General features: G+C 45.1%; 1 protein-coding gene across 2 annotated transcripts in view; it reads right to left on the bottom strand.

Moving 5' to 3' along the window:
* Positions 1-14,887, bottom strand: part of IGF1R (insulin like growth factor 1 receptor) — a 321,518-nt gene extending 306,631 nt beyond the window's left edge. For both annotated transcript variants that reach the window (XM_082617555.1, XM_082617556.1), the window contains exon 1: positions 14,757-14,887. In XM_082617555.1, coding sequence (XP_082473681.1) covers positions 14,757-14,850 — 94 coding nt within the window. In that variant the 5' untranslated portion in view covers positions 14,851-14,887. The remainder of the gene's footprint in view (positions 1-14,756) is intronic.
* Between the last annotated feature and the right edge of the window lie 12,127 nt (positions 14,888-27,014).

Below are 27,014 nucleotides of genomic sequence, written 5' to 3'. Positions count from 1 at the left end.
CCCTTGACCTACAAGGGCCACGGGTTCTCAATTTTTCCACACTCTCAATTTTAAATATTTTAATTAGTTTTTCTGGATAAGTAGATTCATGTGTTTCAGATCCTGTGTCCTAAATTTGGGCAGGGGCTATGACTCCCACCCTCATTTCTCATGCAGATCTGCTTCTTCCACAGAAGGCTGCCTGACCCCTAATTACCTGAGCTATTCCTGAGGAAGGAAGAGAGTGCAGGGCTGTACACGCCTCACACTACTGTGGGAATGACTCATTTCTGTCCTGTAGTGCTGACACCTGGGCTTTCTTGGGATTCAAATAACTGCCTCTCCTGGAGGAGAATGTTTCACGCCTTTCCCCGGAGGCAGAAGGGATAACAGTAAGAGAGAGCAACAGAAGGGAGGGAAGTGTCTTCTATCCCCAAAGACGAAGGCTGGACCAAGCACTCGTGAAACTCCTCTAAGTAAAATGAAGCTCAAGTCTTAATGTAAAGGTCAGAGAAGGCAAATGATGCTAAAAGCGGAACATCAACATCCATAAACACCAGGAGGGTACCGATTATTTTTTAAGGAAATAAACAACTTTTCGTGTGTATTTCCTCCATCCTTAGCAAAAATAAGAAGAGCTAACCCCTAGTGCAGATGACAGGAATGTCATCCATTCAAAGGAATGTATGTGTGTTTGCTCATGAAATACTTAGTCTTGTCCTCTGAAATGGGTGACGTTATCAACTCCCATTTTACAGGTGAGAAAACTGGGGCAGAGAAGGAAAACAAGGTGTCCCAGGAACAGCCCATCAGTAGACTTCTCATTTTGAGACACTCCAGGCTCTAACTCAAATCTCTAAAGGGAATCTGGACCATCAAACATGACCGGGGAGAAAAGCAGTCTGTGGCTCAGCAGAAGGCCTGCTTTCCAACTGAGGAAAACGGACACTCTGGGACGCTTAGGCTCTGCTTGCTCCAACAGGTGAAAAGGGATTTAAAATTCAGAATACACTATGCTGATAGCAGGCAAGTAGCACCAGAGTCCCCAGGCCCTTCAGGAAGCCTCTGAAACTGGAGTGTTTTTAAGGTTATTTGTCCAGTGAAAACAGCTGCAGAACAGGCAGCAGAAATCTTCCAGCACCAACCCCCAGCTAAGGACCAGCAACTGCTTCTCAGGAGAACTACAACGTGCCTGGTCGAGTTAAAAGCATAAATCAATACGCGTTAAAAAGCACCAGTAGCAAAGCCCAGACCTGGACACAGAGCTGGCATCCCCTTTCAAACAAATCATTCCTCACTGCTCCGGGTGGTGCGGTGAGGCCTGGAAACAGCCCTGCGAGGTCTGCCAGCACTGCAGGGGGCCAGGCCCTGCCCACCCCAATTGCAGCAGGCCAAGGCCACGGCCAGCCTGGCCCACGACCTAGCTCGGAGGGGAACCAGGGTCATCGCTCGACTGGATTCCCTTGGAAAGCTGGAAAGCAGCGTCCGGCAATGACCGCACAAGCTCACCTGAAGAGGTTTCACTTTTATTTTTAGAGGAGAGTAAGTCTGGAGGCCGTGCTGGCTCCCTCAGTTTCAGCCTGGTCCTCACTCTTACCAGGCACCCCTGATGCCCCCAACAAAGATGAAGTGTATGTGTGTGTGCATTTCTAAAGGCCAGGGCAGCTGTTTCTGAAGGGCTCTGCTGTGTGAGCCGCCTCCTCCTGGGCCTCCCTCACCTACACCTTCACTGGTTCATGCCAGGGACCCCATCAAGAGGCCAGAGAGGCCTCCCTTGCACACTCTCTCCCAGGGAACACGCTGACGCTCAAAAGGCTTGAGTCCCCTCCCAGAGCGCTTGGCTCTCCTGCCCTCCCCACCTCCACGGGCCCTGCCCCACCAGGAGCCTTGCCCCTGGGACCCTGAGAGCCAATACATTCAAGGAGCACTGAAGTCAGACGTCCCCCTACAGCCTCTCATGCTCTTCAGCAGCTCGACGACCCCACCCCTGCAGCCCACACACTTCATGAGTTCAAAACTTCACTGTAGATATAGGAAAGGAGGTCAGTCCTCCAGTGGTTAGCATGGGGGGAAGGCCGGGGCCTGGAGCCCTGGGGAAAGGCCGGCAGGGCCACCACAGCATGTGGAGAAAAGACAGACAAAAACACGCATCTGTCGGATGCTTTCTACAAGCTGGTTCTGCTGAGCACCTGAGACACAGTATTGCTAATCCTCGCATCATCCCAAACGACAGATGGGGACACTGAGGCCTGGAGCTCCTGCTCCAATACCTGCCTACACCTGAGAAAGGGAGGTAGAGGGGTACGTGCAGGGAGAGGGGCTTCAAAGCAGGCAGTGCTGCGCATAGGCAGCCCCACGACAAGGACAGATGAAAGGCAGGCACTGTGCTGGCTTGTCCTAGTGAGTTCACATCCACCCTGTTCAACATTCGCATGGAGATTTTACAAGACGCTCTTACAATCTATGCTTGACATTAATGTGCCAGGCTCAAATGATTATGTTTACATTTTCTGTAAGAAATATTCCGTCTTACGAGTCTCCTCAGGGGTATGAAGCTTTTTTTTTTTTTTTGCGGTACGCAGGCCTCTCACTGTTGTGGCCTCTCCCATTGCGGAGCACAGGCTCCTGATGCGCAGGCTCAGCGGCCATGGCTCACGGGCCCAGCCGCTCTGCGGCACGTGGGACCTTCCCGGACCGGGGCACGAACCCGTGTCCCCTGCATCGGCAGGCGGACTCTCAACCACTGCGCCACCAGGGAAGCCCGGTATGAAGCTTTTAACGATAATCTCTTAGGTGTTAATTATATTCAGAAGTCCTCGTCACACCTAGACAAGTAAACTTCCGGGGAAGGGGAGGTGTGCAGGGAGCAGGCTTCACCTCCAATGGCCCTACGATGAGGCCGTCAAAGGCCTTATCCAGAGCCCTAAAGGAGAGGGAGCACTTAAGTGACAGAGAGAGGTCTTTAAGATTAGCTACTGTCCCTGCCAGGATCCAATGCAAAAGTCTACTGGCCTCAACAAGAAAACAATGCAAGAAACAGAAGCAAATGTCTGCTCCCAGTGATGCGGCTGCTTCCAACCAGACCTTCCTAAGAACTCCATCTCTCTCTACATTGTCTCAGGATCTGAGGACTGGAAAAGCCATAAGAAACAGCCTAGAGGGTCCCTGTCATTCAGAGGGAAGAATGTGAGTGGTCAGCAGCTGCAGAGGAGGCAGTGCCCACCGGACCCCCTGAGGCTCCCCCCTGCTCCCCTGCATCAGGCACACCACACAGCAGAGCCCAGCCCGACTGCTTGCCTCCGATCAGGCGCCCAGCTCCATGTAGTTTGAAGCCTGCCACCGACACAATTGGTGCTGATGAGTGATTCATTAAACCCTATCTATAGGGAACGTCTGGAACAAGGCTTCCCTCCAGAGGGACGAGGAAGCCTTGACACAGGGCTAGAATCACAAGTGACCTTTCCAGGGGTTCTAAGATTTTTATTCACCTCAGTGTACAAAAAGCCTGATGAAACAATGATTTTAAAGACTGCTTTCAAGTTCTATGTAGTAGTAACTGGCCTGATAAAATGTTTCAGCTGGCAGAGTTATCATGACAAGATGAAAATAAATTTGTTGTGAATAGTGTTGTAAAGAGTGCTTCAAAGTGAATGGGGGGATGGGGAGAGGAACGGAATTTGTCCCTTTAAGAAGTCTTCTGTTTCTTGAGGTCTTCCTAGGTGCCAGGCACTGGGCCGCGTCCTGGGAACTCAAGGATGACCAAGGTACCATTCCCTTCCCTGACCAGTGGGATAAAACAATTTGGGGGTGGTGCACTAATAGGGGTATAAGGAGAGAGCCGTGAGACCATCCAGCATGCAGGATCAAGAGGGGGAACTGTAGCTAATTCTGAAAAGAGTTTGCCAGAGGGCAAATTGGTAATACAGTTGTTCCAAGCAGAGAGGCTCCCACCTGCCAAGGCAGAGAGACTTGAATGGGTACAGCCTGTTTCAGAAACAGCCGGAGCTGCTGTTCAAAATGTCTTAGATGATGGCAGGTTGCAGTCCTCTATCAGACAGCCAAACCAATGACTTCCAAATTAAGAATAATAAAAAGCAATCACGGAGAGACCAATCTAAAACTTTCAAAATGTAAAACTGAAGAGCTACCTATACACTAACTTAGTGTAGCCTCAACTAAGGAAGTGACAAAGTGGATTCTGAAAATACCCAAGTATGAAGCCAAATATAGAAAAATATCTAACAAAATACAACCAATGTGAGACCCAATGCCAGCAATAACAGTGTTTGTTACTGTTCTCTATTAGGATTTCTGGCTGGTAAACACCTGAACTACATAAAAACTGCCCAAGGGCACACATTTAAGAATAATAATGAAAGTTTTACCACATATTTTAAGTAGAACAATGGGAAGTAAATCTTGCTTATTTTTAAAAATGAATCAATAGGTTTTTTAAATCTCTAACCTCAAAAGAAATATTTTAGAAGTTGTCATTTTCTAAAGTCCTGTAAAAACATCTTAAATCCCAAATTGTAAAAGGCACACTAGGTATAACAACTTTGCCAAAGTTGCTTACATCACTTAGGAAGACCCTAATTCTCTCATGCTAGCTCACTGTTGCAGTAGAACAATCTTAATTCAAAACCATTTCCCAACGGTTCCTACAGAAGCCTGCAGTCTCCACATTTTCCTGCAAACCGGATTCCCAGGAACCAAGCCAAACAGCAAAATCTAAGAAGGGCAGTGGGGTAATTGCTATCTTCATCCATAGGGCACTGTTAATTCAGGACCCAAGAGGCTAAATTTCCTTTCTGGCCACTAGATGGCGCCTATGCATTAGTGAGGTGGGCAAAGTGCACACTGGACACTCTTGGGCACCAGCAGAAATTGACAAATGAAAGAATTAAGAGAGAAAGCATAATCAACAGATCTCTGAAATGGATGCTGCACTGCAGGCACTGGCCACTGTTTACTGAAAAAAGGTAAAATCACACAACTGTGTTTAACAAGCAAATTGCAATCTTGTTAATAAGCACCTTAGCAAAATAAAGCTTTATTACAGAACGTTTATTGAGCACCTACTATGTGCCAGGCTCTGACAATGGCAGTCAAATGTCAAGTGCGTCCTATATTTCCGGCACTACCCAAATAACATCTCTGTTCAAGGATGTCATGTCATGAGCAGTAGCAAGCTAAAGTCTGAGGGCTCAGTATATGCCAGCCTCTGTTCTAAGCACTTGACATATGTATCAGTTCACTTCGTTTTTATGAGTAAATGTCTGGAATAGGTTCTATTAACATATAATATTACAGGGCTTCCCTGGTGGCGCAGTGGTTGAGAATCCGCCTGCCAGTGCAGGGGACACGGGTTCGATCCCTGGTCCGGGAGGATCCCACATGCCATGGAGCAACTGGGCCTGTGTGCCACAACTACTGAGCCTATGCTCTAGAGTGTGCGAGCCACAACTACTGAAGCCCATGTGCCTAGAGCCCGTGCTCCACCACAAGAGAAGCCACCATAGTGAGAAGCCACACGCAGCAACGAAGACCCAACGCAGCCAAAAATAAATAAATTAATTAATTTAAAAATAAATTATAATATTACAGATGAGGGAACTGAGGCACAGGAAGATTAAACAGTTTGCTTGAGACCTTAGCTATTGAGCAGCTGAGATTCAAACCCAAGCCCTTTGGCTGCACTGCTCTCTACAGCCTCATAAAATGACAACAGCTCAGGTACCAGACAAAACAAATCACTGTTAACCGGCACAGCAGGGGGTATGACATCAAAAGGAATAAGGGGGAAGTCAGGTCTATAGAAATGAGGGTAATCAAGAAAAGCTTCAGGAAGCAGAAGGAATCTGAGTTCGAAATTAAAGGATGGCATCTCAGATGTACTATAACCACAGGAAGGTATTCGAGGGACAGGAATTAACTGACTTAGTGTCCCATCTTTATTTATTTATTTATTTATTTTATTTTTTTTTTTTCGGTATGCGGGCCTCTCACTGTTGTGGCCTCCCCCGTTGCGGAGCACAGGCTCCGGATGCGCAGGCCCAGCGGCCATGGCTCACGGGCCCAGCCGCTCCGCGGCATATGGGATCCTCCCAGACCGGGGCACGAACCCGTATCCCCTGCATCGGCAGGCGGACTCTCAACCACTGCGCCACCAGGGAGGCCCAGTGTCCCATCTTTAGACAGTTACAGTATTGTCCCTATTTCACAGATCTGAAACCTAGAGATTTTTTTAAGTGAAAAAAAAATTCCTCTCCCCCCCAATTCTTCTGACCTTAATTTTTTAAATATATTAGAAGATGGTTTTATTTTGTTGTTTAATGAGAAAAGGAGAAAACTCTCCCCCAACTATTTCAAGTCTCTACATTTCTGTTGAGACTCAGAAAAGTTAACTTGTTCAGGGCCTGGGAACTAACTGGCAGCGAAGGAGAAACGAGAACCAGGTGACCTTGCTGTGCTCTAGAGTAGCACTTTCCACTACTCAGTTTGGAGGGGGGGAGGGGGACAGGGAGCAGTAAAGAGGAAAAACATGCCAAGCCATGAACACAGCAGGAGCAAAACCATGGAGACAGGAATGGGCTTACTTACCGCACAGCTAGAGCCCGTTGCCGGAGAGTGCTGGGAATTCACACAGGATCCCTACAGCAAAGTCTCAGTAGGACGGATTACAGCCAAGATGGGGGCCCTTGAACTTGATTCCTGGACCATGATGCGGCACCACAAAAGGTACATGCTGAGTATCTGGGTCTGGCAAGTCCATCAAAGCAGAGGGAGGGTGTAGGAGTCAGAGTGCCCCGCCCAGAGGCCAACCAAGCATCTCCTCTAAGAGTCCACGCAGGTCTGGACTGGACCAGGGTGGAGCCAGAAATGCACAAATCTGAACAATTTCAAGTGACTCAGTGAGGTAGAAAGGAAACATTCAATGAATGAGTCTCCCCAGAAAAGGGCTGATGAACTGAAATTTAACTAGGAATTCCATCCTGATCCAACATTTGTTGTTGAAATTCTTACTGAGGTAATGTCAGACAGAAAATCCCAAATACATCGCTTGACAAAGTAAAGCAGCAATACAAAAGAATTTCCTGTGATTAAACTATACCATGCTGTGACCTCACATGTGCCATGAACTCATTATCCACAGAAATCAGACAACAGAACTAAGGAAGCTGAACAGCAGATCTTCCTCTGTCGCTGGTCTCTGTTCATTTGTTTTCATGACAATCTGAGTTCCTCTTTCAAATTCGGAGTCTGTGAGCTATTGGTAGGTATTACCCCACTACTATGAGACCCCAGAAAATTAGGTGGGGAGAATAAACACAGGATGACACTGATAATCTGAGCACAACTGCTGAGGATTTTGCAACCTAAATATAATTAATAGCTGATGACTTAAAACTATTGCCAGCTGATAGAGGAAGGTAGATCATGGACCTCTCACCTGGGCTTTCTTTCTATGCTTACTACTTTTCTCCAGGAGGTTATTAAAGGTCACTAGTATGCTTCCAATTTTGGAAAAACTGTTATAAACTCACCTCTCTCTAATCATCATCAGACTTTTCTCCCTTAAAGTGTTATTAACTAAAATTTGCCTAACTCAAATTGGTACTGTCTCACGTACTTAGTCTAACATGTATTTCCAATAATCAATTTTATAGAGACAAACCACTGACTGTATTTTATGTGAGAGGATAAGCTGAAAGTAGCCATCCAAAATATCTAAGGAAAATTTTAAAGTTCTGCTCTATAAAACATTTATGCTTTAAGACTGTCAACATATATTTGTTCTCTCACGTCAAGAGTAATTCAGAAAGCAGTATGCATACACCTGAATTACCAACCTGACAAATAATTCCAAAGCCAGTTTAAAGAAAGCTAGTGACAGGTTTAAAAAAAAAAAAAAAAAAGTAGCCATACAAAAGTATGCAAAAAACAGCAACAATAATGTACTTGAAACTGTCAAAACTCGGATGAATGGATGGAAATACACACACACAATTCTGAACAAGTGGCATTTTTTATTATATAACTATTACTAAAGTAGATGCTTGTCTTGTTAAGGGGACTAAGAGGCTAAGGAGTGATACAAAAAATAAAACTTTCAAACCTCCCTCCCCCAAGAACTTTCTGGACTAGGAATAGAATACTTTCTCAAGTCTTTAAAATATAAATGCTTAAATTTAAAAAAAAATTTTTAAGGCTTCCAGACTATCACAATGTGAACAATTTAAAGCAGGTATAGCTATCTCCGCAGCATTTGGTGGTACCTGTCTTATGCATGCACATTTTCCCTATGTGGCTAGCCTCCAATCTATTTCAAATAAGAAACCATCAGCAATCATACGTGGGTCACTCAGCTCCATCGACACATTCCCAGCAACTGACCAAGTAGCCATCACCAGCACTAACCAAGGAGACGACCAATATGAGAATAAAGGCAGTCCCTGCATCCCTACCTGCCTTTCCCCATCATAAATAGTAGCAACAATACACCGTAAAAGTTATTGCAATCATAGGCATTCATCCCTCATCATAAAAGAAACTTTCTGTTGTGTTCCAGTAAAATCTGAATAGCAACCTGTAAGTTTAAAAATTCTTCTAGTCCAGGGCAGAAAAAAGAAAGAAAAATGAAAGCCTTATTTACTAGTTTGTTTCTTTAGTGTTTTAAACAAACATAGCAAGTAATTTCTATGTTTTGACTCATATATTTAAAATCATATGTAGGATAGTTTATGATATCAGAACAAATCGTTAAACTTAAAGAATTGAGTCCAAATTAAGTACTCAACATGTATTTATTGAGGAAAAGAGGAAAGAGAAAAAAACATTTAATTCAAGTAAAGAAATATCAATATTTCCTTCAGATTTTGAAATTAATCAATTTCATAAGCCTTAAGTGGAAAAGTAGAGAAATCTTCTAAACGTATTATTTGGGATTTTACAACATGAGTAAAACTGATGATTTAAAAATGGAAAAAAAAAATAGAAAACAATTTAGTCTTCAAACTTCAAAAGTCTCAAAATCAAAGACACTGTTAATATTTTGAGTCGAATATAACCAAAACAATTTATCAAAAGAAACGAACTTCACCATGCCCAGGGAATGTGCATCTATTGAGATAACAACCTAACTTGTTTTTAAGGACCTTCTGTTTACCCACCGTTTTACACCAAATGTATGCCCCTTCCTCAGAAGAAATCAGTTCTTTCCAGATCCTTGGGGGTTGGTATAAGTGTGGTACTTATTTCAAAGTTTTAATCTTTCCAAATACTGAAAATCCTCCCCAAATGTCAACAAGTCTCAATGTGCAAAAACATTGGGACTGTTGTTCCCCCCCCACCCCCCCACCTTAGTTTAAGCCAAATCATTTCTTTACAAATAACTGGAAAAGTTCCTCTTGATAATCGGATCCCAAACACCATTTTCAAGGAGAGGTCAGAGTGCTTCATTCATAATTCAACTTGTCTTTAAAGTGTTCAGAATTTTCCTTTGGAACATCTCAGACAGAGAAATCAAGAAACTATATCCCGAGCACGCGTGCAACTATTATATATTTAGTACAATTGAGAGGCATGCATCTCTTGGACTCAGATAGCACCTGTCATAAGTTGGCTAAGAACAGCAGTTCAAAGCAAGTTGGCCTGTGGGCATAAATACCTCTTCTATAAACTAGGGTTGATTTTTAAGTGAGTTTTGAAAACAAATCGAAAAAAATCACAACCCAGAGAGAAACATGGCTTGGACATTTTACAATTAAAAAACATTTCAAGATTTAATTGCCTCCTCAGTCTCTTTCTTACCCCCTCACACTTTTAAAAGCAGTCAAGTATTTTAAATTAAATAAGGCCTTACAATTAAGAAAGTTCTCTAAAGATTTCCAGAAAGCTAACTAAGCAATGTGTAAATCCAAAAAATTTAAACCAAGTAAGTCCCATCTTCCTTATAACTCAAAACGTGCTGTGAAACATTCATGTACACACCTGTAACTCCTACTAAAGTTTTGGCAAATGGTAACTACGACACTGTCCATTTTTAATCACAATTGTCATAACCAACGTTAAAAAGAAGGTAGCGCAGCTGATCGAGATGGGTGACTGTCTCATGGATGTCACAGCCTGCCAGCGAGAATGCAATAGTAGGGAAGGTATTAATAAGGCAAGCGGTGCCACACAGGCCTTCAGAAGATCAACAACACTGATTTGCTTCCTGTCTTAAGTCTACAGAAATGTTTTTAAAGGGCCTTTAAAATGTTATTCGAGAACTGTGAACCCTGTGCTGAGTCTGAAAAAGATCTGAATTTTCAAGAAACTTTGTTTCATGCACGATTATACAAAATGCCCCATGGACAAAAGTGAAGTTCTCTTTCTGTGCAGGCTCGGGCATCACTTAACAAAGGATCCAGCTTCCATACAGCAGGTGCTCAATAAGTGCTGGCTGGATTCAGTTGCTTCTTACAGCTCATTCTTACAAAACAAATGAAACCAGATTTAAAAGGAAGCTACTGTCCCTGGAGGGCTCTCCTTGGCAAAACTCTAAGGCAACAAGTGAAAACGATACAGTTGATATTCATTACTGCCCTGATCTTGCAACAATAAGAAGAACAGGAAACATTTTTATTAGTAAACTGAGCCTCAGATGAAGACCAAAAACAAATATAAACAACAATTATTCTTTACGGTCTTTTCCTATTAGAAGGCCAAGGTAAATCTGGATAAAGACGAAACAGTTTGAAAACAAAAATGCCTTTGCTATGTTTTTTAATCTTTTGTTCAATAAGAAATTTTAATTTAAAAAAAAATCACTGTATACCTGAAAAGGCTGCTGTATCCTAAAAAGATTCTCTTTCCTGCTCAGATTCTGGAGCTATTTAAGAAATAAAACAAGCAACAAAGAAGAAAAAGAAAGCCCACTGCATTAAAATGAACAGTTCTTCCTCAGTTTTTACTACCAGGTTGGTTAATATGGGATATCAAAAAAAGACAGTGGAAATTCTTTATCATCTTAAACATTACATTCTTTCTTGTTCGAAAACATATGTAAGGAAACTGGAATAGAAAATGCCATCCAGACTCGGCTCCTAAACTCTCATCTTGGAAAGACCAACATCGTTTCAGATTCAGTTAAGGATTTTACTGTCACAAATCGGACTTTCACCACTAGCACTTGCGTTTTTTTTTAACCCAACCCCTTAATCCTTAATGTGAGCTATGTCTAACCAAGATTCTTTTTTCCTGTCTGTCCTTTTCTCCTATGGCATTGAATCTCTGCTGTTAGTGCTTCAACGATCAGTTTATAGGTCATGGATCTGAAAAACTCCATAAATTAAAAAAAGAGAGACATCAACCTGCTGGACAAATTTACTTAATAATTTTAATCTAGATTCTATGTTCAAAGTAACACAACGCATTCTTTTCAACCTTAGCATATTTCTTTTTTTAAAAAGCCCATATTACATTTGGGATATAATTCACATACCATAAAAATCACTCATTTAAAGTGTATAATTCAATGGTTTTTAGTATTTTCAGAAGGTTGTGCAACCATCGCCACAAACTAATTTTAGAATATTTTCATCACCCCAAAAAGAAACCCTGCATCCATTAGCAGCCACTCCCCACCCCCTCCTCCCCCAGCCCTATGCAACCACTAATCTACTTTCTGTCTCTATGGATTTGCTTATTCTGGACTTCATATAAATGGAATCATACAATACGTGGTCTTTTGTGACTGACTTCTTTCACTTAGCATGTTTTTAATGTTCTTCCAGTCAACCTTAGCATATTTCTTAACGTTGGACTTTTCTAATCCTTCTGACAAATCAAACATATAACCTTTTAAACTTCAAACCCACGCCCCACCCCTCCACAAAAGTACCGTTTACTTGCTATTTCCCTCTAGAGAGGCTAAACTATAATTTGCTATTTAGGTTCTTTCCAAACTTCTTATTCTGGATTCTTCTCCTGGTAATAAAACAGCAACTTCTTTTAACACCAACCTTTCACATACCTACATTTCCCTGACAATAAGATATGACTGTGCCTGGAGCAGAAAGATGACAGATCTTTTTAATGAGATGGCCACAATACATTTAAAGTGCACATTAACTTTTTATATATAAAAAAAAGCATCATATTATTTGGCTATCACTCCTAACTCCCAAACCTCCCTTCTTCAGATGCACTGTTCACAGTACATTGATACAAAAGTCTGTATGACTTCATCTGCTTCGAAACTTCTAGATTTTCTAAGTTAAAGATTTCAAAAATCATCCCTATTGCTATCACACTCTGAGAGAAAACACTAATCCTTAAACAGGCCAACACAATATTAATCAACAGCACCCTAGTCTTTATTATATTATACTAGACAGTCAAAAGAATGTTGGTCTCTGATAGGACTCAGTGGTTTATTTCTATCAGAAGTAAGCGTTCCAGCACCTTTTGGACTAAGAACTGAACACACGCTGACACTGAGCATATCATTTACTCCTGAAAACTTCCAAGCTGTAGGGAGGAGCAGGTAGTGAGTTAGAACTTCAACAAACCATAATGAGGATTGGGGTGCTTTCTGGCCATCCATCAAGTTTTCAGAAACCAACCATTTTCAAGGGATCCTTGAGCAAAGCTTTGGTATCTAGGGCTATAAAAGTATGTTAAAATGCCCCTACCCCTCCTGACTGTTTTCTCAGGGAAAAAACGCACCTTTCACAAAGAATATTTTTCACGAAGAACTCCAAACATGATATCCTATTTTAAAATGCCGGAGTCCTGCATGGGAGAAGCAAGGCCATTCCTGCTGTTGTGAATTTCAGAACTTACTAACATTAAACAATAAAACTAGAGACACGACACAGTTCAACCACATGCTGTAGTAAAATGGATTAACTCTCCTGTGTCTCATAAGCTATATTTAGCTTTTAAAGGCTAGAAACCCTCCTCTGTCCCCCCAAACACGATCTGCGAGCCTTAGAAGGGAGCCGAAAGCCCTTCGCCCAATCCAGCCAGAGGAAAGTTTAGAAAACAAAGAACAGGAGAGTTCAGACTTGTAGAAGGTCCGGACTCAATCAGCGTCTTACTCCATGAAGTAAACACGCTAATTCTATAAAAATCTGCTCTTACTCCATCATGGACTCATTTCTTACAAAACGTTTAAGAAGGGTTTGTTTACAGGAACAGCCTTTCCGAATTGCCCCTATGATGAGGACAGACAGCCCCCGCTGCCTCCCGATTCCCCCCCTCACTCTTCGAGGCTCCGTCGCGATTTTTCAAAGTTAATTGGCACCACCTGCATACCCTCGGCAAGCATTACTCACCAACACGCCCTCGTCGTTCCTAGCCCCAGTTCTGTGGCTGCATTTAAACTTTAATCGTGTTCAAGTTACCCTGCCATCACGAATGTACCAGTAAGCCTCACTTTAATGTTTTGAGAAGAACAGGACTCCCTCCTTTCCTCCCTCCACACACCGCGGGGCCCTAAGTTCTCACTCCCTCCCTCCCTCCCCGCACTTCCCTACCCCTACCCGACACTACCAAAACAAAAGCTATCAGATTGCAGGCGAGAGCGTGTGGAGCGATATTGCTTATTAACTATGTACAAAGGAAATGCGGGGCAGCGGGGGAGGGAGTGCAACAAAACTCTGGCCACGAAACCCAGCCCAAGGTTGCGCGCTCGCAAAACAAAACACCCTCCTCCGCACCCCCGCCGCCGCAGATCCTGGCGCCCCTTAAACGACGACGCACGACACCTCTCGCCAGGGCCCGGCGTCTCGGTGTCCCGGAGCGGCCGTGTGGCTGCAGCTACAGCCCCGCGTTGCGAGCACGTGTGTGGAAATGCAAGTCGGCTCCGACCACACACCCACTCCCGCACACTCGGATGCTGCCCTACCACCCCTAGCCCTGCCAGGAGGAGGAGAGCGTCCACCCGCCGGTAGAAACTGGGAGAAGCTCCCAGCACCCTCTGAACTGGGGGTCCGGACGCGCTCCCCGGAAGAGCCCAACTGACGCAGGGCCCCTGACCTCGCACTTTTCCAGGGGCTTCATGGAGGGGTGGGGGTCCTAGGCGGGAACGCTCCCCGCACCCCCGAGCAGCACTGAGCAGCCCCGGGAAGCCGGGGACTGGCGACCCGCCGCGGGTCCGGCGAAAGCGACAGGGAAGGCCAGGAACCCAAAGAGCCCAAGGGACAAAGCGCGTTGGGCGACAGGAGGCCGCGCTGGAATGTTTGGAAACCTATCCTGGGGCTGCGAAGCCTCTCCTCCAGGCACCTCCTCCAGGGCACCTTGCACCCCCAAGGCCAGTAAGCTGCCCGCTCCCGCCACCGGGCACCGAGTCTGCCCCAGCCGCGAGGTGGCCGCGCGAGCTGTCACCGCCGCCTGCGCGGTGCGCGGCCCCGCGCGCCGGGAGGGGCGCGAGGTGCGGGAAGCCGGGCGCGAACTTCCCCGCTGGAGCCCGAGGGCCGCCCGGGAGTGAGCGCTGCGGAGACAGCCGACCCCCGGGGCAGGGCTCTAGGGACAGCGAAAGAGAAAGCCACCGAGGTCCTTCCCGCGTGGGGATGCGCTGAGCTGGGGCCCGCGGGGCTCCAAACTAACGAGCCTGGGCCCCGGGGCCCCTCCGGCCTTCCGGCCGAGCCCCTCGGCGCCCCGCCCCGCGGCTCCCGAGACCGGGAGCCCGACAGCTGCGACGGTGGCAACTCGTGTTTCGCAAACAGGGCGCAGCCCCTCAGAGGAAAAGTTCCCGCAGTGGCCGCGGGCGGCGGGCACATACTCACTTTCTCCACTCGTCGGCCAGAGCGAGAGCGCGGCGGAGAAAAACAGGAGCCCCCACAGCGAGGTCGGGGACCCTCCTCCGGAGCCAGACTTCATTCCTTTTATTTGGGACGAAATTCCCCTTTCTCAAAAAAAAAGGGGGGTGGGAAGGAAAAGAAAAAGTCTCAAACTCAGTCTTCGCCCCCCCTCCAAAAACAAGGGCGAAGGCAACAATACTCCAAAGGCGGCGCCGGCCGGGGGTCCGCGGGGCTGCGCGGACGGGGCGGGCGGCGGCGCTGGGCGGCCCCTCAGCGCCGGCAGCCGCGGCCGAGGACTCGGCGGAGTCGGGAACCCGATGCGCGCCGGGGCGGGCTGTCGGCGTCGTCGGCCTCCATTTTCAAACCCAAAGAGACAGGAGGGAGGAAAAACTGCAAAGAAAGGGGGCAAAGCCCAAATCCGTCTCGGCGAGGAAGGACAAATCCGACCCCAGACAGAGGAGGAGGCTGTCCGACGCCCGAGCCTCCGCGGCGGGAGGGCGCGACGCAGTTCGCAAGATTGCCCCGAAGTCCGGGTCGCGGGCGAGGCCGACCGGGGGCAGAAATACGGAGTAAAAATGAATGAGCGGCTCCCCCTCCTCCTCCTCCTCCGGGCTCCGCTCGCCGCCGCCTCCTCCCTCAGCTCCGCCGCCGCCGCCGCCGCGAGCTCCTTCCCAAATCCAGGACACACACAAAGCGGCGGGCCGACCGCGCCGCGCTCAGCACTCCCGCCGCGCCGCCCGGGCTCCGCGCCGCCGCCGCCGCCCGGCCCGCGCCGGCCCCCGCCCGCCGCCGCCGCCGCCGCCGGCTCCGCGCGGGGGCTCCGGCTCGCTGAAGGTCAAAGCCGAGGCGCGCGGCGCGCCGTGGAGCTCCCCTCGCGCGGGAGGGGCGTGGAGGGCCCGGGGAGCGGGGCCGAGGGTCTGCAACCTCCAGGCACGGGCGCGCCGGGGGCAGGCTCGCTGGCGGCGTCCCTCTCCCTCGCTCGCCTCTCGAGTTCGCCTGGTGCGCTCGCTCCTCCTCGGGTTTTTTTCCTTTTTTTTTTTTTTTTTTTTTCCGCTCAGCAGAGTTAATGCTGGTAAACAAGAGCCTCAGCCTCGCCGCGCCGCTGCCGCCGCCGCTGCCACACACTGGGGGCTCGCGCGCGCGCGCTCTCGGGGCCGCGCACACTCGCCCGCGCGCACACTGGAGCGGCCACAGCCGCAGCCGCGGCGCGCGGAGGGCCCGGCCCAGGCCGGCGCGCGCCAAGAGCCGGAGCCTGGGATCTCGGGGCAGTGCGGAGCGGAGCCCGGGCGTGGGATGCGAAGCTGCGAAGCACCGCCCCCGCCCCCTGCCCGCGCGGGCACACGCGCGCGCGCCCACACGCTCTCGCCCCCACCCGCACTGCGCCGGCCACCCTGCACGCGCCCTCCCCTCCCGCAAGACTCCAAAAACAATGACCCCGGCGCCGGTCCCGGCAAGGCGGAGGAGCTAGCAGGGGAGGGGAGGAGGGGCTGGGTTGGGGGGTGGGGGGTGGGGGCGGGCGGGGAGTGCGGGGCCCGAGAGGTTCATTGAAAACAACAACAGCAAGGCTCGAAAACGCGCTTCCCCAGTTCTTGAAAAGCTTCATTGTTTCTTGCAGCTGTTGCAAAAGAAATAAATAAGTGCGTGCATGCGGCATTTTTTCGCAGCCTGCTGGAAAGCTCGAACGTGGCGGGAGGGGCATACCTGGGAGAAAGGAGACCCCCCAGTCTACTAAGTGGGCACATTCGCGCAAGGCTGGGGCAGCCACGGCGTCGCCATCGGGGAGCCTACAGTTCCAGGGCTCGCGGGCAGCTAGGGCGAAGGGCGCGGCTCGCGTGGCTCGGCCCCGGGAGCAAGGGGAGACGGCCCGCTGGGGCCCGGAGCCGGGGAAGGGGAGCCCAGATAGGCTGCCCCGCGTGCCCAGCGCGCGTCCCCGCGGCGGCCGCCAGGGGGCGCGGCAGGAGCCCGGGAGGGCTGGCCCGCGGAGTGTCGCCTCCCTCCCTCCGGGAGAGGAAATATGGGGGCCCGGACTAGGGGCCGGCCGGGCTGGGTAGCGCTGGCCCGGCCTCCGAGACCCGCGGCGGGTCCAGAGAGATCCTCGCGGATTCGCGCTTCTCCTGGCTCCACCACGTGGGCGGCTGAGGGGAGCGGCCAGGGCGCGTGCACGGTGCGGGGCTCCGGGGGCCCCGAGGCTAGGGGGCGTGTCCGAGGGGTTCCCCGAGGAAGGGGTGGGGGGACCGGGGCCGAGACGGGTCTCCCGGTTGGGTTCGCGACAGACGAACACGCCTCACGCAAGCACGATGAGTGGTCACTGCGGAAACCCACCCGCACCTGCCTCGGGTCCTCCCGGGCACGTCTCTCTTGCCTCCTTCGCTCTGTAAGTGACTAGAAACTACCAGCCCAGTCTCCTCTGTGGTTTTCTTGAATGTGCCCAAGGAGAGGTTTCCCCAAAGAGAGACTGCCCTAGGACTGACATCTAATGAATAACGCTGCGGAGACCAGGTCCTCAAAGCGGGAAACAGCCCAGCAATGGCTAGAGAGAGGAGTTTGAAATACGTGGACTTTTAAAAATAGTGATTGGACCACGTGTCGCCTTTAATGTGGTCCGGTTTCATGACTCAGGCTAATTGCTATCAATAATAAGTAAAAAGAAGATGGCTAACAAAAGAGTTGTGAATGTCGAGATTGAGTAGAAGTGTTAGTCTCATAAACAATCAGGCTGTCTGGTAAGAGGGGATCTGTTCTAAAGGAAAGTAGGTTTCTTTTTTTTACTCTAATTGTAAAAGATTTCCGCGTTACATTATGCATCCCATCATTCGTAAAGAATTTTTTAAATTAAAAGCTGAAAACAAGTCAAAAGCTATTATAATGGAAACCTAGCCCTTTTCCCCCTATATTTATTCCCTAGATCATTTTTCCCCTTGGAAATTTTTAGCTCAATTCAGTGAGTCAGTTGGATAGAAGGGAAATAAATCTTTTTTTACTTAAGAAAGTCATTCATATGGGATTGTTTTGTTTAACTGAAATTCAGCTGAATTTTTAAATAAAATGTTCCAGTTTTAGATATTCCTGGACATTAACAAAGAAAGAAATATATTTGAATCTTTAAAAAGAAATTTAAATTTAGCATGTATCATTTTAAAAGTAGGCACTACGATATGAATAATTAAAATTTGGTCTACTAATTTTTTAATATTTTTTCAGACAATTCCCTATATGAGGTTGGTTTCAATGCCTACAGATCCATTCTGCAATTAAATGTAAAAGAATATCGATATTATATTTTCATTATATTTAATATTCAGAATTTTGTAATACATACTTGTAAATTAAGACAAAAGTTTAGAGCTGATTTTTTAAAAGAATGATGCTAATATAAGATCTTTAAATACTACACAATATATATTTTAGTATTAGTAAATTCATTCAGTTGTCCCTGAGAACATAAGGGCGTATATGGAATAAAGAGAAATGCATACAGTTATTTAAATTGTAGGGCGTTTTTTTAACCAAAATGAGCTTTCATTTGTGATTTTTTTAATGTTTTTTTTCCTAAAGTGCTAGGACGTCAATAAGGTTAAATTATTTTAGACAGTGAAGTTAAATGTTTATCATATAGCTTAATATTTAGAAAAAAAATCAAAATTTAGGTTGCCTTTCAGCTCTACCTTGATTACACAGACAAAGAAGGTGATTTGCATTTTCTTCAATTATTACATTCTACATACCAAAGTCAAGCTTATTTTTTCAACCTTGGAAATAAAATCAGGTAGTAAAACATTAATTGGAGTATTTGCTTTACAACTGCATTGCCAATGCGTCACACATTTTGTTTTTTGCAATTTTCCCCAGGTATCTTATAAATTTCCCTTACTTTGGAACTAAAACTGGTTGCTCATTTTCACTTTATAAAAACTGTTTACTTGAAAAGAGTTATATCTCAAATTACTGTGCTAAATGTACCAGATCCCCCCCCCCGCCAAATGTAATATATACCAAGTGAAAAATATGAGAAACAGCACAAATGACAGTTGACAAGTAATACAATATATTGTGATATATTCCCAGAAAGGAATGTCATTCAACAGCGAGTGAATAAACTACAGCCACATACAACATGAGCAGATCTTTGAAACAATATGTTAAGTAAAGAAATGCAAGTTCCGAAAAACTATACACATAATACCATTTTGATAAATAAAGCTCTTAAAAGCAGGGAAAACAAAAACTATGAGGCAAATTTTAAAGCAAGACAGTCAAATACATGATAAAACATTTTTGTTTTGTGTTGTTTTGCTTTTGTTTTTGTCTTAGCAAGAGGATTCATAAAGAGCACAAAATCCAGATCTTGGTTACTTCAGGGAGGAAGTGGGGAGAACCCCAAAGGCACATGCAATGTTCTTGGAAATATGTTCATCCTCAGATGGGGTGGTAGATTTACGGATTTCCATTTTATAATTATGCTTTATAACTAACACATATGTTACACATATTTTTGCATGTATAAAATATTAAAGTAGATAAGAAAGAAAAATATGGGAGAAATTCATGAAAGAGATCATCCCAGGTTTCCAATATGATTCTTCCAGATTCCAAGCTGTTTGTATAAACAAATCAGAAACATTAAAGAACCACTAAAATTGTATAGTTAATCAAGGTCTTACCCTTAAGGATATATTTCAAGGAATATGTACCCGTATCCTATCAATGCAATTCAAGACAAAAACAAATCATGAAACAAAAAATGTCAAAGAATTCACTTCATAGGTAATCAGGTTCATTAAGAGTGCATTCTGTAAATTGTCTGGCAGTTTCCTATAAGGTTAAGTAAATATACACCTAATTCATGATCCAGCAATTCTACCCCTAGCTATTTAACCAAAAGAAATGAAAATATATCCACAAAGAGACCTGTATAGGAATGTTGATAGTTGCTTTATTCATAATAGTAAAAAACTGGAAACAACCGAAGTGTACCTCAAAAGGGAAAAGGACAAACAAATCGTGATATAGCCATTCAACACACTACTGCTTACCAATAAAAAGGAACAAACTATTAATACATACAAAAACATAGATAAGCCTCAAAAGCATGGTAGTGTATGTATTCATCAAAAACACATTGAACTGTACATTTAAGATGGATGCACTTCATTGTGTGTAATCATATCTGAATTTTAAGTTTTAAAGAGTGCATTATGTAATTTAGAAATTTTGCAGCTGTTCTAAAAAAGCTTAGCAAAATGCTTTCCATTTTTGCTATTATGTGAGTTAGTAGAGCTCGTCTCCAACCTCCATGCCCACAGCTGTCTCTACAAATCAATACACTTTCAGAGATACATCTGCCTAAGTTCTCCTGCGAAGGGCTTTAGCTGGAGAAGCCAACAAGGGGGTCTCCACAAAGCAATCCGGGGGCAGGAAAGAGACAAGGGATCTCTAGATGGTTCCGGTCTCTGCACGGCCACAGCGAGGTGAGTCCCAGTCTCCTTGAGATCTGTTTACACGCAGTTTGAAAAGATTTTTCTATTTTAGATGTGCACAGATAGCCAGCTCACGGGGCTGCAAGTGCTACATTCCTCCGTAATACTTTAAAAGCAATGTGGAGTTTTCAGAAACCTCCACATTGGACAGGGACAGTGGGACATCTTTTTGTGACTACTTCCAGAACCATGTTCCGGTGTAACATCAGTAAGGGAAGTTCCTGGAAAACCCAGGCCTGGGCCAGGAGTGACAGGCACCCTTGTGCTCTCCATGGATCCAAGGTGGAAGCTGGAAGTCTTCTGTTGCTGCACAGCCTTCCACAAACTGTCACTAGCCTGAGGGTGAGGCATGTTCAACTCCCCTCACAGTAATTTGTGGGAAAGTAAGCAATACCAGGAGTGTTGTACTAGCTCCATCTTTTTCACTTGTCTATTTCACTTGGGTCTCTGAGATGGCTGTGCCGTCTTTACTCTTCCACGTGGTTAACTTTCAATCTTAAGGATCCTTGGCTGGTAGAAAGCACAAAAGATGCTTCTTCATCTTTGAAATGCATCTTAGAAGTACCTGAAAAGTGGGGTTAAATCAAAATTTCTCTTCACTCTGATTAATGCCACCAGCTCTGAGATGTTTTATCAGCAACGTGCCAAAAGGAGACAAGCGGCTCTGCCCCACTCTGCAAAGCTGTGTGACTCTGTGAAGGTAGCTTTACCTGTTTTCTCCTCTGTGAAATGATCATATTGGAGTAGACCTTTCTGCTTCTTAAGATACCATGATTTCTTCGGTTTTTAATTGAGAGTGGTACCTTGGTATCCCATACTACAGCTCCTACCTTTAATTTCTTTGTCAATAATTATTAGCCTGTAAATCAATGCACAGGCAACAGAAGCCAGACTCAAGGAGTAATTGTTTCCTAACTTGTTTTATTAATGCAGATTTTTCACACATTTGGGTTTCTTAGAGCAGAACACTTTTTTTCCAGCAGTTCTTAATTCCCATATGTATTCCAAGAATGTAAGTATGGAAAGACAAGCAAAAATATCACCACAGCAGGGGCTACGCCAAGTGGCCACGGGTGACACACAAAAGGGATAATTCCCTCATTGATCATTGAGAAGGTTCCCGCAAAGTGTTCTCTTCTGGATACTAAGTTCTAGTGGAGCCTTATTCTATAGAATATATTGGTACATTTCTTCAGCAAAAAAAAAAATCCATGTGTCAGGCTCCTTAATAGTGCCAAACTCTGTTGCTGACCTCATGGACACACTACAAATAAGTGAGATCTTAAAGTTATGTAGATGTCTGCTGCTCTGCAGTGTGGAGACCACATGTGGAGAATCAGGTTGTTTACATTTGTCCGTGGAGGACCACTGATCAACAAGAGAACTCCATACTGACACAGGGGCAAGAATGGGAAAGGGATGCTTCCTGTATCCCTTGGGGAATGATTAAGACATCCAGACATGAAGTCTTATGTGACTTCTGTTTTCATATGCCTGGAAAATGACTATTAGACTTGACCCAGGTAATTCCAATGGGCAGAGCTAGCCCAATGGGAAGGAAAGCAGATATCAGTTACTTTTAAGAATGTTTCTTCTTTTCCAGTAAAAACAAATAAGTAGCATTATCTTTCAGGCTCTGCTTGCAGCACTGCCTTGTGTGGGAAAGAGCTCATCATCGTAGGCATGCAGAGACTGGATCCACACCTGCTGGGGAAACTGTCCAAAGAAGCACTGGATTGACTGAGAGGCCGGCAGGGTAACATCTGAGGTCCCTTCCAATTCCATGATAACTGGATATTTGAAGTCTACTTCTGGGCTTGGATAGCTGTGTGTGATGGCCACTGAAGGAGCCTGCCTTTGCTTTAAACGAATAGTGAACAGCTTCAAAGTTGAAGATGTATTAGTTTAATAGGATATTGCATGTATCATATTATAGAAACTCTGATGAAATCGCTCCTGAAAGAGGTCCAAGGCCCAGTTCCAATAGGCTGAAAAGTCAAGTTAGAAGGTCAGGGATTGCTTTCACACCAACCATATTGTGGGAGATGGTTGAAGCAAGTGGGAGTCAGGTGGAGGTTAAGATAACTGGTGTGCTTGTGTGTCCAACAATAGGCTACGTGGGGTGGGTACTGGGAGCCCTGGCTTGTAGAGCTTGCCAATTTTCCTTGTGTAAATATTTCACCATGGCTAATTTAAGCAACCAATGTGAGGTCACTGAGCACAGAGTTCTGAAGAGATATACAACTGGCTTTTGCGAGACCCTATGAGCCTGCTTCAGTACATCATTGGGTTAAGATATCTGAGAACCTTGTATTACCTTTGTAACAAATTAAATATGTATTCAGTAAGAAATTTATGAGCAACTCAGTACAAAAAAGGCAATGGCTATAAGTAGGCAATTCACAGAAGAAACCAGAATGGCCAATAAGCATGAAAATATACTCAGCAACCTGGTTGGCAAAATTAAGAATTAAACTGTACCAGCTGTTCACAGGGATGAATGGCGGAATTGAATTCTTAGTCACTGCTACTGGGAAGATGAATTAGTACGTCCACTTTGGAGAGCAACTTGGCAATATCCATAAGGCACCTACCGCAAAACCCAATGATGCCACTCATAGAGAGTATATCCTAAAAACTGTTGACATACCCACGGAAGACACATACAAGAGTGTTCATTGGAACACTATTTTCAACAGTCAAAAAACTTTCCCTAATTGTCCCTCAGGGGAAGGATGAAAAATGGTGCATTAGACTTACAATAGGATACTATACAGAGGTCAAAATAAATGAACTAGATATAAGTGATCAACATAGATGAATTTAACAACCAATATCGTGTGAAGGAGCAATTTGCAAAAGTTAAACAACCACATGCTACTGTTTATGTAACTATTAACACAAAAACAATAGCATATCTTGTTAATGGAAATGTACATAGCCTAAGTACAAAATATGCATGGAAATGATAAACAACAACTTCAGACATTATCTCTGGGAATGAGGAGAGAGGAAAGAGATAGAGAGTAACTTTAACTACATTGGTAACATTATATTTCTTGAAAAGACAAAAGAGATCTGAGGCAAACGGGGCAAAATGTTAGAATCCGTTAAACCAAGAGAATAGGTACATCATGTGTGTCTATTCAATTATTTTCTGAACTTTTCTTTACACTTGAACTATTTTATAATTTTCATTTACCTTTTCTTAAATACACTTTTAATTTTAGAACAGCTTAAATTTACAGAATTTTTGCAAAGAGTACAGAGGGTTCCTCTATACCCCAAACCCAATTTCTTCTATTATTAACATCTTGTATTATTATTGTACATTTGTCACAAGTAATGAACCAATACTGATATACAATTTTTAACTAAAGTTCATACTTTATTTAGGTTTCCCCAGTTTTCCCCTAATGTCTATTTCCTGTTCCGGGATCCCAGCTAGGATCCCACATCACAAGGGATGTTATGTCTCCTTGGACTTCTCTTGGCTGTGAGAGCTTCTCAGACCTTCCTTGTTTCTGATGACCTTGACAGCTTTGAAAAGTACTGGTCAGGTATTTCGTAGACTGTCCCTCAACTGGAATTTGGTGTTTTTCTCATGATCAGACTGGGATAATGCATTTTGGGGAGGAAGATCACAAAGATCAAGTGGCATTCTTGTCACATCATATCAAGGATACATACAGTCATCCTGACATCACTGTTGATGTTGACCTTGATCACTTGGTTGAGGGAGAATTTATCAATTTTCTCCACTGCTACTCTTTCCCCCCCCTCTCTTTCCATACTGTCCTTTTTGAAAACAAGTCACTATGCTTAAGGAGTGGGAAGTTATGCTCCCCCTCCTTCATGGTAGAGTTTCTTCATAAATTATTTGGAGTTCTTCTGCATGGGAGTTTTGTCTATTCTCCTCATTTATTTCTTTCTTTAGTCATTATTTGTATCAGTATGAACTCACGTATATTTATTTCATATTTTGGGTTATAATCCATACAACTTTATTTTGTTTTGCTCAGTTTTTTCCAGCTTTGGCTATTGGGAGTTCTTTCAGTTGGCTCCCGAGTCCCTTTGACATACCCCCATCATTGCATTTTGTTGGTTCTTGGAGGGGCTTTTTCAGCTCCTTTTTATTTTCTGGCATTCCAAGATACTCCATTGTCATCTTCTATATCTCCTCCCTAGTCCTAGAAGCAATCATTTCTCCAAGAGATCTGGTTCCTTCTGTTGGAGAATTCTATTAGAAACCAAAATCTGGGTACTGGGTGTGCTTGCTGCTACTGAGGTGTCATTGCTTCCAGGCCCCCTCAGCTGAGAGAACAAGGAAATATGTGTGTGTATACTGACTTGTGTATTTACACATATCTGTGTCTAGACTAAACTAAACATGAAATAATATTAGAGTCTCATACTGAGTCTCCAACTCTAATCCATTAGCACATGGGTCATTCTGACCTCCTCCCCTTGCTGCCACTCCAATAGTGAGAAACCTGGCTCTCACCATCTGCCATCCATTTATTTATTGCTCCATTTATAATTTTTTAAAGAAGAAAAGCTGTAGGGAAATGCTTCAACTTATTACAGCATCCAGAGCAAAGGTACAGATTAATTACAGAGCAGACATCTGAAGGAGAAGATATATCCATTCAGAGCACAGATCTCCCTTTTGGTGCCTTGTACCCTTCTGGGGGCAGTCTTGGAAACACGAACAAAATGTCCTTTCAAAACGAGTCCCACACAGAAAGGATGAAGACCACCAAAACACACCTGGAGGGATTCTTGACGATTGGGCAAGAGGGAGAGTCATGGGATGGGAGCTAAAGAGAAAAACAAGATTGGAAACATTCATTCCCAACAGCAGTTCTTACCTTCTTTTGAATAACGGATTCCTTTGAGACCTGTGAGGGCCAAGGACCCTCAATCCAGGAAAACATTGACATAGCTCAAGCAGCATGAAAAACTTGTCCCATGGTGGAGAAATCTCACCTCTGAGCCCATACTTGCACCTCAAGTTAAGAAAACCTTATGTGTATGATATGAATGTCAAGTTTATTTGCCTGTTTGTCAGTAGGGAGGGGTGAGCATGTGGGCTAGTGTGGATGCTGCATTGTTTTAGCCCGGCTGTTTTCAGGATGGGCAAAGCTCCTGCCTTCCAGGTGTGGGCCCAGGATCTGTGACTTTTATAGTAAACTCCCATTTATAGCAAGTAGCAAATGACATTGGACTTCTTTTTATGGAAATAAACATTTTTTTCTTTTAAAATAAATCTAAATTTTATTTTTAATAAAATCACTTTAAAGAAACATATGAAGTGACATTTGGGACAATAGGAGACTAGAGTTTTGGAAACAGGTACAGAGAGACAATATCTTGAGTATAATGAAAAGTGTACATACTTTGAAGCCATAAGGGTTTGGGTTCAAATCCCCTCTTTGCCAGGTGCCAGGGGTGTGATCTCAGGTAGGTGAGACTTTCCCCATCTGTAAAATGGCAAAAATAAAATTTGGCACATCCACCAGTGTTTCTCCAAGTATGTTTTCTGTGCCACCCCACATCAGGATCAGCTAAAGTTCTTGTAAAATGGAACTTTCCAGGCTGCCACCCAGAACTTTTATTATCAGATTGAATCCCAGGGGGCAAAGCCTAGAATTCTGCATTTTAACAAGGGCCCCCAATGATTTCTATGATGTCTGCGGGCTGTGGAGAGGATGAAATAAGCTGAAATAGGTAAAGTACTTGGCACACAGGAGCAGGAAGGACGCTGTTGTTCTAGACTGCTTACCATATGAATATCACTTCCCAAGGGATCCCAAGGGCCCTGCTTAGGATTGTCACGGATGGCAGGTTATACACTGCACAAGTCTAGCGATTGGCACCCTGGATTTGTGTGGTATATAAACTGTATGTTCATGCATGACCTTCTCAGAATCTCAGCTGATCTAGACCCTACTGGTTCTTTTTTTGAGCTTGGTTCTCCCAGCCTTCCTTATAATTCTCAGCTATGCAGCAGCCTTCCAATGAATTCCTTCACTGATCAGGGGGCCTAGAACTGGATTTTGCTGTTTGCGATCAAGAAACATGACAGGGTGAGTGACCAGTGACTGCTCTATTCCCTTCTATCAAGTATTTCTCAGCGGTGTTCCTGGGATTTGTGGGGTGCTGTAGAGCCCCTCTCTGGCTGAGTTCAGTCAGTAAAGATATGACCAGTTCCTCATCCAAACTCTGTTTTCTGCTTCAAGCTGTTTTATAGGTTGGATTTTGGCTCAATAGTTCATTTGGAAAGAATAATTCCACTACTTAAAAAAAAAAAGTTTGAAAATCACTGCCTGTTACCAGATACCCCCGAAGAGACTGTGCCGTGTGGATGGCAATGAGGCGGAGAGTGAGGGCGGGGGAGGGAGGAGCCTCAGGTTGATGAAGGCGGAGGCCGAGCCTGGAGTCTGTAGGGCTCCCTAGAGGCGAAGCAGCCAAGGCCCTCGTTTCAGAAGTAAACACTGCTGCTAGGTAAAATCCCATTACCAGAGTAGGAAACTTTTGAGGCCCCTCTAATGCCGCCCTCCCCTGCCCATGGGAAAATTGACCATGTCCAAGAAGAAAAGGAGGTGTTGATGTGACTGGATGACCTTGTCAGTCAGAAGCCTCCTGATCTCAGGAGGAGGGAATAGGTGAGAACTTCTGAAGAATCTCCAAAGACCACAGCCAAGAAAAGGCACCAAAGTCATCACTGAGGGACCAAGGGAGAAGGGCATCACTGAGGGACCAA

Source organism: Mesoplodon mirus (genome assembly GCF_964341445.2).
Source record: "Mesoplodon mirus genome assembly, chromosome: 4".
Classification (NCBI taxonomy): Eukaryota; Metazoa; Chordata; class Mammalia; order Artiodactyla; family Ziphiidae; genus Mesoplodon; species Mesoplodon mirus.
Note: the sequence above shows the minus strand (reverse complement) of the source record. Positions and strands in the feature narration are given on the sequence as shown.